The sequence below is a fragment of the Lolium rigidum genome, chromosome 7 (assembly GCF_022539505.1).
Source record: "Lolium rigidum isolate FL_2022 chromosome 7, APGP_CSIRO_Lrig_0.1, whole genome shotgun sequence".
In the NCBI taxonomy this organism is placed as follows: Eukaryota; Viridiplantae; Streptophyta; class Magnoliopsida; order Poales; family Poaceae; genus Lolium; species Lolium rigidum.
The window spans coordinates 277,228,587-277,241,046 of NC_061514.1; the positions used below are offsets into that span (position 1 = coordinate 277,228,587).

Genomic DNA, 12,460 nt, shown 5'->3' on the forward strand with positions numbered 1-12,460 from the left:
CAACTGCTGCGTCAGGAGGCGGTGGTCACGGATAGAGCCGCGTACTTGGCTTTTGTGGCGGAGAGAGCAGCGGGAGATCGACGACGGAGAAGAATCGGAGAGAGCAGGGGAGAGAGCACCGGAGAGAGTAGCGGGTGATCGTCCACCTCCATAGAGCCAGATGGCCAGTAGGTAGTACCCCGCTCCAAAATATCACTCGAGTACTTAAAATTGCGACTTGAGTGACTAAAATGTGCTCCTCTACAATTTCAGCCACTTATGGCGCATATATCTCTTCATAGTTCATATGTTGCCATGATAGCTCGTATATATCGGATAGTTTTGTCATGATAACCTGTAAGATTCATATGCCTACTTTCCATGATATATCATGTGTTGTGATAGTTGTCAAAAGTAATTGCAGCTTCCAAATTAATCGCATCCGTAACAAACTGGAAGGTTTTATATTTTCAGTAAGCTTGGATTCAACAAGGCAGTCGGACCAATATATGTTGTGGCAACTGAGAATGTAACTTTTTCATCGAAAGTGTCTTGGGCGAAATAACTATACAGGGGTCATTACATAAACACATCAGTTTCATGATGTTCAGAGTCTCATCCGAATTCAAGGACAAACACTTCAGTGATTAACACTGCCAAGATCAAATGTAACATTTCTTTTGCAGAGCACCATGGTTACTGAACAACACGAAGGAAAACAAGACATGCATTACTGTTGAGTAGCCTGGAGTTATAAACCACTGTGAATACTGGGATATTAATTGTCCGTGGCCAATTTAGGAATATGGATTGGGATTTTTCGCTCATCTTGGTTGCGACAAGCCAAGCCGCAACGGCTCTTGCCACAAGATCACTTGTTTCCATGACTAACAGAAGCTTCTTTGGTGGATCTTTTCCTCTGCCGGCGACAAAGTTTCTCAAGCTCACCAATCAGGTTGTCGACATGCTGCTGGAGGGCATTCTGATGCTCCTTGAGTTTGTTTATGGCTTCGATTGCTTTCTTAGGGAACTTATTGTCCAGCTATTTGGTGAAATCGCAGCTTTTTCCGGGCTAAACAAATAAGAATTTATCCTTGTAGACAGATGTAGAGATTATCCTGAGCAGTACAGATAGAACCATGATAAACATTTTCCCAAGGAAACTAATCGTGTAGATCAGGGCAGCGGCACAACCTTTGTGTCATGGGTCTTCACTATCCCTCGAAGTTTCTATGGTGTATGGTGCTTGCAATTTGGCCCGCTCCTATCGTTGGAACCATATGTTATAGCAGGGATTTTCCAATGGAAATAGAGCTTTTTTTTCTTGACATTCCATTTGGCATACAGTCTGAAACCGTGAGAACGGAGTCACACGTGAAGAAGAAATGCCATCTGGACGATGGAGATGCACTAACGGCAGAGTTTGAACTGTTTCCTCTGAAATTCCCACAAAATTCCTGCATCAGAGACAATAATTTAGTGTTAAATTCAACTACTTAGGACTTTTTTTATTTATTATAGGGCTACCTTTTCACGTAGCCATGGCGTGGGACTAGACGTATGACATCTTTGTGTGGCTATGCATATCTACACTAGTGTGTAATACTAGTCTGTCCAGATCTAGATTTTCATTAGGTGATGCACACACACATCCAGATTAAACAGACAACATTTTGTCCCTTAGCCATTTTAGTTGTTTTAGATGTACCGTGTAAATACGGAGATCATTTCACCTATGGGTTTACAATTAAAGTATCCCCATTTAATGGTTTTTTTGGTTACAACTTACAAACATCTGCGTCGAGGAACCTAAAACTGTCTCCTCTTAAGTCTTAACCACCAATAACCTATTTTTAGTCATTTGTAACACATAGTATGTGCTATTAATCTGACATCCGTAACTAAAATAGGCAATTGAATCAATTCATACCCATCTCTATTTCTTAGAAGAATCTTTTAAAGCCATGATAAGACCTTTACTTTCTTATTCAACATTTCACACAGCCCTTTCAAAAGACCATCCCTTCGCTAAAATTCCAAGTTCCATCGCTGTCAAGGAACTACAACTAAAACACACAGAAAAAGCTATGGTAAAATTTAGGGCACTCTTGGATGCATGTGTTTTTTTTTCTAACATCGAGCGACTATAGAAGGAATTATGTTCAACGAGACAACGATGAATCTAACAAGAAGTTTTATGTTTTGACATTAATTTGTGCACCACTCCTTGCCCGACTTACTCATCATATGTAAAAGAAGCGGGATGTTAGAAAATGATCACCTTGGCCTTCGAGAACAGCTCCCATAAGAAAATTCTCTCGAAGACAGGCACCTTGAAACTTTGGATACCATACCTGTATTTCACTTGCAATAGACTTATGAGTGTCTAGACCTCACCCCCTCCTCTTATAGGAGGTTCCAAATAAAAAAATTCTTTAATTTATTTTTTTGACACTACCTCGGTTTCATCGACGATATACTTTTTGTAACTACCGACAAAAACATTTACACACGGTTGTGTTGTGTGGTGGTGGTTGTGGTGGTGGTTGGGGAAAGGTGGTGTCATATTGTTGTGTATCCTTCTCCAATATTAGTATACATGCATTGGTCCTATCAACTTACCTTTTTTATAGTAGATAAAAACATCACTCAGTGGTGTCGTCTATCGATGGTGGTAGTGGGCGGGGAGAGAGGGTGCCTAATTGTGTCGTGTGTTGGTGGTGGTCGTGGGTTTGGAGATGTGATGTCATATTGTGCGGTGTGCCGATGGTGGTGGTGGGAAGGAGAGGGGTTCCATGTGCAGGTGGGTATGACATGTGTCCTAAAACTAAGCGACAGTGGCCGAACTTGGCGCACTATCAGATGCATGTTTTATTTTTCTAACATCGAGCAACTATATAAGAATGTTCAACGAGACAATGATTAATCTAAAAAGAAGATGTATGTTTCAAAATCAATTTGGACACTACTGCTGGCCCGATTTACTCATATGTAAAAGGAGTGGGATGTTAGAAAATAATCATCTTGGCCTTCTAAAACGACTCTCATAAGAAAATTCTCTTAAAGATGGGAACCTTCAAACTTTGGATACCATACTTGTATGTCACTTGAAATGCATTTTGTCGTTCTTCAATTATTATTTTTTGACTGTCAAATCTGTAAAAGAAGACATAGTATGTCACCTCTATGAATGAAGTTTGTTGTCCATGTAAAAAAAGTCTAGGTTGAGCCGATTGAAATGTCCTCTTTTGGTGCTATAGCGAGAACGTACGGTTTGTTCAGTGTGAGGACTCAATGATAGGCATTCAAGTTAGTCAATTGACTTACAAGTTACAATGCTAAGATTCATTGGATCTAGAGCGTGATCGGTTAGTGTCGGTGTAGTGGCACCGGGGGTACCACGGTCCACCTACTGTTCGGCCCGTACGGCGGCCCAGCTACAAGCCTCGAGGGATTTCTCCCTACACGAAGTCTTTTGGCTTCACGAGATGAAGCCCCTCGCAAGGAACCCCTCACGAGGAAGTCAACACTTGGCCTTTCCAGAAGCGAGGTTGAAGCCTTCGCGAGCTTCCCTCGCGAGGAGTCCGCACCAGGCTCCAGGAGATGTCGGGCAGAGCCCTCTACGAGACATACCACGTGAAGATAATGACAAAGATGGTGACGGAAACCATGATGCATGTCGAGGCTGGAGGCGATCACGCCCTGCGTGAAGAGGCGTGGTCATTGCTCCTTTCGTAAAGGTTCGCCGTGGACGGTGCAATGCGGCAAAGGGTGTCGTCATCGGTCCACAACTACTCCCATGGACCAACCAACTTTTCATGGTATGGACCAAGTCCATGTGTAGAGTAGGGGGACATTTGTCTCCTCCTTCGACACGTCTGTGGAAACACCTCCCCCAAGTTTTCGTGGGGAAGAGGACTAGTGCCTCTATAAAAGGAGGGGTAGCTGCACCATAGAGGAGATTCCACCCCTAGATTGGCTTCTCCTTCGGCTAGATCTGATCTAAATCTACACACAACGTCTTCAAGCTGTAACCTTGTAAACCCTCTTGGTGCTTCGTGAGCTATAAATACCACTATACCAGAGAAACCAACACATAGGATTGTTACCTCTACATGAGTGGCCTGAATCTTGGTAACTCTGTGTCTCTCTCTGTCGTGTTGCCATCGCCGCTCTCATGCGTCACCATGGCTCAGAGAACCTTGAAACGGTGCTCTTAGCCCATGTTTTCAATCACCTTAAGGGTGTTGCAGAGGTATTCGTGTTCCTGTCGAGACACGAAACCCCAACAGCTGGCGCGCTAGGTAGATGGCTAAAGCTCGTTTCAGGTTCTCCGCCGACATGGCCGACGGTCGGAGTCAGCGGGCAGCACCGCGACGCCGTCAGAGTCCATTTCACGCCCGTCGGGAACCGCGCGCCTCCGTCCGGGAGCATCGACAACGACACTGCTTCCTCCTATCGTCCCTCGCGGGAGCTGGAGGTCTCCCTCTCTTACACCGCCACCACCACGTCCTGCGCGCGCTCGGGGAGCCAGCCCAGCCCGTCGGCGGTGCTCCTCGCGGCACACGAGCTGCTCAGCTACCAACCCACCGACGCGGGATGCGAAGGTTGGCTCGCACGCGTCGCCGAGCTCATAGCCATCGCCAACGTCGGTCCCGCCGCGTCCAACAACGTGCCTCCTCCTCATCCGGAGGAAATCAACCGCCAGGCTCCTCCACCGCCTCATCGCCCTCCGCGTTCTTCACAGGGAGGTGCTCCGCGCCCTCCCATCGTGCCTACGGTGTGAGCCATCTCCCACAGTGTCGCCTCTCCGCGCCAGGACTCAGCTGCCAGGAAGTCATGCGGGCTCCAGAGGACGCGCGCGTGAGTCTTGGGCGCCAGAATTTTGCAAATCTGTCATGTATGCCAGGCTGGTGCATCATCTCTTGGTCATGGAAGCCCATGTCTGGCTGCTTGCAAATCTGTCATGGATTCGTCTGCACCACTGGGTTTGCACACTCTGGAAGAACTGGAAGAACAGAAACGCGTGGTGTTTCAAAAACACCAATGCCAACGGTCTGCACTTGTCCTTGCCGACACAATCTTAGATGAATGTAAGCTGGTGTCTCCTGATTTACATCTAGCAGTAAGAGTAGGTGTGTTCGATAATCAGATGAGAGAGTAGTTGGTGTGAATTGTGTTGGAGTTCTTGGTTCCTATTGTTTCGCAGCTAGGAGTTATTCTTGTAATTGTTAAGGTTCATGTACTAGCCACTTGAACCAAAAGTCCGAACTGATGGAAAGAAGTAGGCAATCTACTTATACACGTCAACACCCCCTCTCACGTGTGACGAGAAGACGCCACACGGCAAGAGGCTGCGGGGGAATTTAGAATAAATTGTGAAAGCCAGGATTTGAACTCGAGAACTGGGGCTCTGATACCATGTTAAGGTTCATGCACTAGCCACTTGAACCAAAAGTCCAAACTGATGGAAAGGGCTAGGCAATCTACTTATACACTTCACAACACCCCCACTCGCGTGTGACGGGAGAAGAGAAAGTCAACACGTGAAAGAAGAAGAGCACACCGAAACAGGGCATCAGCGGTGGCTAAAGAGGGGGGCAACAACAATTTTTTTAGGCTTAATTGCGAAAACCGGGGCAACAACAATTTTTAGGCTTAATTGCGAAAACCATGTGAAAGCCAGAATTTAAACTCGAGACCTTTTTTCGATAAAGGATGCTTTATTACTTTTGGGAAAGCAATTACATCCAGCCTCTGCATAACCAGGATGCACACAGCCGTTCAAAGTGTCTGGATTCAAAGTATATAAAACTAGGCGGAATACATATCGGAGCGATGAATCATATAACGCCTAAGGTGTGGGCGGTGCTGCAATCCGTAGACTATGCTGCCACCCATGTAGGGAAAAAGTACCCCTCGCCGTAGCCTCCAACCGTGCACAGACCTCCGTAAATAGGTCTCGGTTCTCCATCCGCTGAAGAGGTAACCACAAACGGAGAATACCTGTACATCTGTAGATGACCTGCAACAAAGAACAATTTTTATCGTTAAAAATCTTGTCATTTCTACTTAGCCAGAGTGCCCAGATAACTGCTAGCGCCCCCACCCTAAGAAGCAACTTAAACCTTGAATCGATACCGTGAAGCCAGTTGCCAAAGACATTGGCTACACTAGTCGGGGGATACAGGGTAGATGCTACTTGGATGACTGACCAAATAGATCTCGCAAAATGGCACTGGAAAAAAGGTGTTTAATAGTTTCATCTTGATGACAAAAAACACACCTAGAATTTCCATGCCAATTCCGCTTGACAAGATTATCTTTGGTAAGAATAACTCCGCGACGAAGATACCATCCAAAAATTTTAATTTTTAAATTTTTTGGATGGTATCTTCGTCGCGGAGTTATTCGGATGGCATCTTGAACTCGAGACCTGGGGCTCTGATACCATGTTAAGATTCATGCACTAGCCGCTTGAACCAAAAGTCCGAACTGATGGAAAGGCTAGGCAATCTACTTATACACTTCACAACAGTAATAACTTCAACTTTCTATAAAACTGAGGTAGGCTTTCGGCACTTTCGAAAAGGAAAATGAAAAGGGTGTGATTATTTCTTAATCAGATGATGTCATCAAAGCTTAGTTGCAACTCATGACTAGCATAAATCACGATGCAAATCGAATTGTGTAATATTTAACTGAGCATGAACTAAGAACTAGCAAATCCTAAAGAAAAAACAGCACCGCGCGCGACGCGCCTGAATCGTGCTCGTCGCGGCCACCCCCGCCCCAAAACATCACACGGGTCCTTGCCGGACGGTGCCGTGGGCGTGACCACTGACCTCCACCCTCTACCTGCGTCGCCGTCGTTACCATCTTGTAGGTTCATGGCTCACGCGACGCACGCCGCAGCTCGGGCCGTTGCTTCCCGTCACGGTGCTCGCGTCAGCCGGCTGCGATGCGTGAACACCGGCAACTCTGACGATTCCGGGCAAGATTCTGGCCTGGGCGAGCAAACATTCACGCCCAACACGCAGCAGGAATGCAGTCAGCCAGCAAGTCACGCGAAGCAGGAGGAGGAATCACCTGAACATCATGACAATCTTCTCTTTCTCCCCACCACAACAAAACAGTCTACGACGACCCACATATATACACATCCAATTAATCGAGAAGAGATGGAGCTAAACAAAGTAATACTCCTTTTGATCTAAAAGTGGCATTTGCACATTACAAAACCCATTAGCTACAGACATGGCGAACTTGGTGTTCCTTTCCCCACTAGACGTTTCCGTGCTGGCAGTGTACAATTCCACCACAATATATGTGGCTGATCACAACGCAAAGAATAGGTGATTGTGTTCTCCCAAAATCTTTCGTTCCAAGAGAGGAGAGACAGGGGAGGAGGTAAGACTGTCTAGCTAGTGAGATACATACATCCACCACTTGTAAAGCCCAAACCCGTAGATTGTCGTCAGAACAGCCATCCTAAGTGGGTGCGGCTTGAATCTGCAGCAAAGAGAAGGCAAACCAGAGAAGTATCAGAGCACAGTAGGATGAAAAGAAAGGGCTATAGATTGTTTCTACTTTTTAGCTGAATGTCAAACTTCAGAACGAGGAACAAGGGGATAGGCATAGTAAAAAGTAGTGCAGTTGAAGAACAGCAATTGACACTGCAAGCTTACACATTCGGCAAGTATTTCTGCACCAGTTTTTTTTTCTTTTCATAATTTCGAATGAAACTGTGAAACCTAGTATTTTCTAGATGTAATGCCCGCAAAAAAATGCAATATGACAACCTACAAGATATCTCCAATTCAAGTAGGTGGCACGGTTTTTAGTTCCTATCTATTATTATTAGATCAGCTAAAAGGCTAGAACTATTCAGCTGCTTTTGGTAGTTGGCTATCTGTGGAAGTATGACCTACAACTATCAAAACCTCAATAATAAATTGATATAAGTGAACTTCTAGAGTTTTTTTCTTTCTAAATCAATTGCAGAGCAGAAAAATGATAGAGCCAACCATTCCAAAACTTTCACAAGTTTCCACTAAATAAATCAACTCACATATAATCTTGACAGGCTATCATCATATTTTGACAAGCCCCAGGACACTATAAGGTGGTATTCTATATGGATACACCAGAGTATATATATAATCTCAGATTAAAACTTTGAAACAAATTTGCCGCAAGTGTAATCTGTTAAACCAAGGGTTGAGGAGATGCTTACTACTCTATTGGAAATGCTAATATCCTGTGTGTTTCTTGTCAATAACCAGACACCAAGTAAAAAATATTTTGGCTTCTAGACTCTTCGTGGCATTAAAGGTAAGGGAAGGTTTGACCTTTTAATTAGTGCTTGCCAACTAAAAATGTCTACCAACTTGTGTTAATAACTGCACAATAGTGATTCATTTTGTTTAGTCGTTTTTCAGATGTTGACAGATAGGATTAACACATAAAAGCAGAATGAGGCCAGTGTCCTATGCCAGGGACAAAACAAAATCAACCGTGATCAATATATGTGCTGCATAGATCATGTTCCCCCATTGCACATTGGATACTAAGTTACTAACACTAAAATTCTATATGAACCTGCAGGTCATTCTCGGAAAAAAAAAACATACAGGTCTGAATGAGTAATAAAAATTCTAAAATACTGCAAGAACATGAAGGCTTGAATGAGATGCAAAAACATGGGATCAAAATAGAAAGCTGAACTAAGCTATCCACAGGCAATCCATTGAACTATAGCATGTTCAAATTCAGATAAGACTATTGGTAAGGAAGACACCTTCAAGAAAATGATTTCTTCCATGTTTACACATTTACAATACAATGACAGTAACATCCATTTTAAACTAGGCATTTCATTTGAGAACCTGAGTTATTGATGGAGCAGGTGTTGAAATAGATGCCTAGTAAAAAAATATATACTTGTAATATAGTAATACGCTGAATTACTTTTTGTTTTTCCTCTATTGTCGAACCAGATTTCGTACAAATGATCCTAAAACCACATTTTAACATATGATGTGGTTCTGACATGATGGCTCCACAAGTCAGGGTACTGTGGCAGACTGCTTGACATATTGCAGACAAACTGGGATGCACATTTTGCAAATACTCGATGCTCCAACTTGGTTCCAGCAATCTTTCTGTTGATCGCAGTTCTGCTCCCAACAAGGTACTATAGCGCCCACAGCTGCTGTCCGCTAGCCCTATCCTAGCTTTGCCACGTCGGCGGCTAACATCGTCGGACGCGTATTTGCGGAAAACACACCCCGTTTGCCGAGTGTGCTAAGTAGAGACCACCACATCAGCCTGACTAGTGGGGCCACTGTGTCAGATCCATTTCAAATGCAAAAATGTGGTTCTAAGTGGAATTATATGCACTAAATCTGGTTCAAAGTGGCACAAAAAATAAATGTTGTTTCAATCTGTCACCATGCTGCGAATAGCTGGTTCAAAGTGGAATAACTCACACAATGACAAAGTAATGACCAATTCTGCACACAATAAAGGGGCACATGCATTGTCCATTTGTCTTAAAAGGTGATACTCTGATTCATAAATCTGATCCACTGAACCAGCACTGCAAACATCAACAACCCCAACTGGTGTGGTAAGCACCAAGGTGGCAAGGACCATAGCATACTTCCTCGGTCCATTACTCAAATCTGGACCTATACTCTATAGAACATGCAAAGACACAAGAAAACCACCCCCCCAGCTGCCGCACAGAACAAAGTCATAAGCCAGAGTGCCTTTGCCTTAGATAGCAGTAAAGCAGCAGGACCACCCACCAGCAACCCTATAATTCTGCAATTAAATTTAGTTAAGAGTTAAGGCCCGGCATCGCCATCGGAAATGGCGTTGCAATTGGGATGTTCAATTAGATAATGCTGCTACTGGTATGTGGGAGATAATATTTGTGCAGATCAACATTCAGGCCAACTGTTTCCCGTCTCTTTCATGGATCAAAGGATATTGTATCCTCTGCACCCATCAATAATTCGATCTCTGGGTATCTCGAATATACATCCAGATCAAGAACACACCAAATCCACCCCTGAAGGACAAAGAAGACTATTTCTTTGCTAATAATTCCATCTCGAATTCGAGGCCATACGACAAACTAATATATTTAGCAAGCTGATACGCCATTCCAGCTCCCAAAATATAGGTGTAACCTCTCAAACTTGCTCTAGTCCAATGGAATACCAAAACCGCAAGCTACATGGCGGAAGTGGAGCCCTGAAAGCGCGTGAGCTTTATCATTCTACTGTGTCCCCAACCGAATTCTGCCGCCCCCGTGCCGGAATTTCACCTCAAAAATTCGGACCGGCCGCAAGAAAGTATCCAAAAGAAGCGATATTTGCCCCTCAAGTACCCACAAATAAAGCAAAATCGCCTCGAGAAACAGCAGCACCGCGGGGATCTCCCAAACGGACAGATCGGATGACGGGGGAAAACAAGCTTACCTCCAGATGTCGTGCTCGCGCTCCGCGGCGGCGGCGGCGGCCGTGCGGCGGGAGGCGGGCATGGGGGTGAGCCACTGGGAGAAGTCGCGGTCGAAGAACTCCCAGTCCGGGAGGAGCACGCCGGCGATGGCCAGGATGCCGAAGACGTACGTGGCCACGGCCTTCCGCACCGACGCCGTGGCCACCCCGGTGACCACCACGGCCGCCGCCAGCGCCACGAGGCTCCGCCGCAGCAGCTCGTCCCTCCCCATCATGCCTGCTCCGTCGCCCGTACGTGCCCGGCCCCACCGGCCCCCTCGGAGACTTCTCGAGGCTCGTCCTCGCTCGCCAGGAAGAACGAGAAGCGCGTGTGCCCTGCGCCGCGCGCCTCCTGTGAAGTTTTGTTCTTGGCTTCGCTGCTGATAGGTCTCTCTGACTCTTCGCTGCTCGTTGCTTACTCGTATGGGCTCTGGCTAGCGACATGGACTTGGCCTTCTTTATGGCGTGGGATTAGTTGCCTGCCGAACTGACATGATGGGCCCGCTTAAGCTAATTAGCCAGCCAGCCGTTGGCTACTGTTCAGCAGTTAAGAATGCTGCTAACAAAAAGTTGAGCAGCCTAGCTGCCGCGGATTGGATTTGGAAGATTAAGTTGTTTTCTGCAATCTAAAGTGTAATAATCTGGAGTGTTTATGTCCAGCTCCGTCTTTCATGAATTTTAGATCAACAACTACCACCCACTCATGTGTTCTATGCCACACAAATGCCCTTTGGATTCTGAAATCTGAACATATAGAATAGAAAATGAAAGATTTCGGTGCCTGCCATACTGTATCCCATTAATAGCCCAAGAAAGAAAATGCAATAACAGCGTATACATTATAAAACATATATTATTAGAAATTCTAGATGTTATACTTTTTATTGATATAATTATTGCATTATATAATTTATATTATATTTGTCAAATTGATGATCTAGGGACACGCACAAGACCTATACATTGGAACGGAGGGAGTACTCTATATGATATAATATTCATAAAAATAAGTTAAAAAGTCCTTGATGTTAAACTTAATACCTTTTTCTTCAAAACAGCATGCAAAATATAACAGGTTCATATGAATAAGAAAGAAATTATACTAAGTAGTAGAATCATCTAAATTCTAGTAGAATTCCTTTAAATCAAATGTGTGCTAAATTGCGCAGTGGACATTGTAAAATGGGATGTTCTAATACTCCAGGGGCACACCCATGCAAAATGTTGATTGATTTTCATGTCCATAGCCTCAAATACAAGACCCTAATTACATTTTCCAATCACAACTACTCCCTATAATCTATATGAGTTGCTGCTGATTTAGTATAAATTTGTACTCCCTTCACTCTTAAGTTTAGACAAATCTAAGACATCTTTTTATGTACGGAGGGAGTTCCCTAGCCTGCGGGCTGCTAGAAGGGTGATGCCCGTAGATGTACACGTCCGTTGGGAACCTCAAGAGGAAGGTATGATGCGCACAGCAGTAAGTTTCCCTCAGTATGAAACCAAGGTTATCGAACCAGTAGGAGCCAAGAAGCACGTGAAGGTTGTTGGTGGAGAAGTGTAGTGCGGCGCAGCACCAGTGAAACCGGCGCCAATGTGGAACCTGCACAACACAATCAAAGTACTTTGCCCCAACGTAACAGTGAGGTTGTCAATCTCACCGGCTTGCTGAAAACAAAGGATTAAACGTATCGAGTGGAAGATGGTGTTTGTTTGCAAAGAACAGTAAAAGCAGTAGAATGTATTCAGATGTAAAAGAATGGACCGGGGTCCACAATTCACTAGAGGTGTCTCTCCAATAAGATAACTAACATGCTGGATGAACAAATTACAGACGAGCAATTGACAAATAAAGATTCAATACATATCAACGATGATTACTATGTGATTTAATCAGGGCATTACGACAAAGTACATAGACCGTTATCCAGCATGCATCTATGCCTAAATAATCCACCTTCAGGTTATCA

At 44.6% G+C, this 12,460-nt stretch overlaps 1 protein-coding gene across 1 annotated transcript; it reads right to left on the reverse strand.

The window, feature by feature from the left end:
- Positions 1–7,167: 7,167 nt before the first annotated feature.
- On the reverse strand, positions 7,168–10,903 carry LOC124675512 (signal peptidase complex-like protein DTM1). Its single transcript, XM_047211591.1, has 2 exons — positions 10,470–10,903; positions 7,168–7,491 (listed from the first exon to the last, which is right to left on the reverse strand). Exons 1-2 carry the CDS (start codon positions 10,721–10,723, stop codon positions 7,404–7,406), a joined length of 342 nt encoding a protein of 113 aa, XP_047067547.1. The 5' UTR covers positions 10,724–10,903; the 3' UTR covers positions 7,168–7,403.
- Positions 10,904–12,460: the final 1,557 nt, after the last annotated feature.

Coding starts and splice junctions, on each gene's coding strand:
- LOC124675512 (XM_047211591.1), bottom strand. CDS start 10,723: ATGATGGGGAGGGACGAGCTGCTGCGGCGGAGCCTCGTGGCGCTGGCG. Junction 7,492..10,469: donor CGCGAGCACGACATCTGGAG/GTAAGCTTGTTT, acceptor TCTTTGCTGCAG/ATTCAAGCCGCACCCACTTA.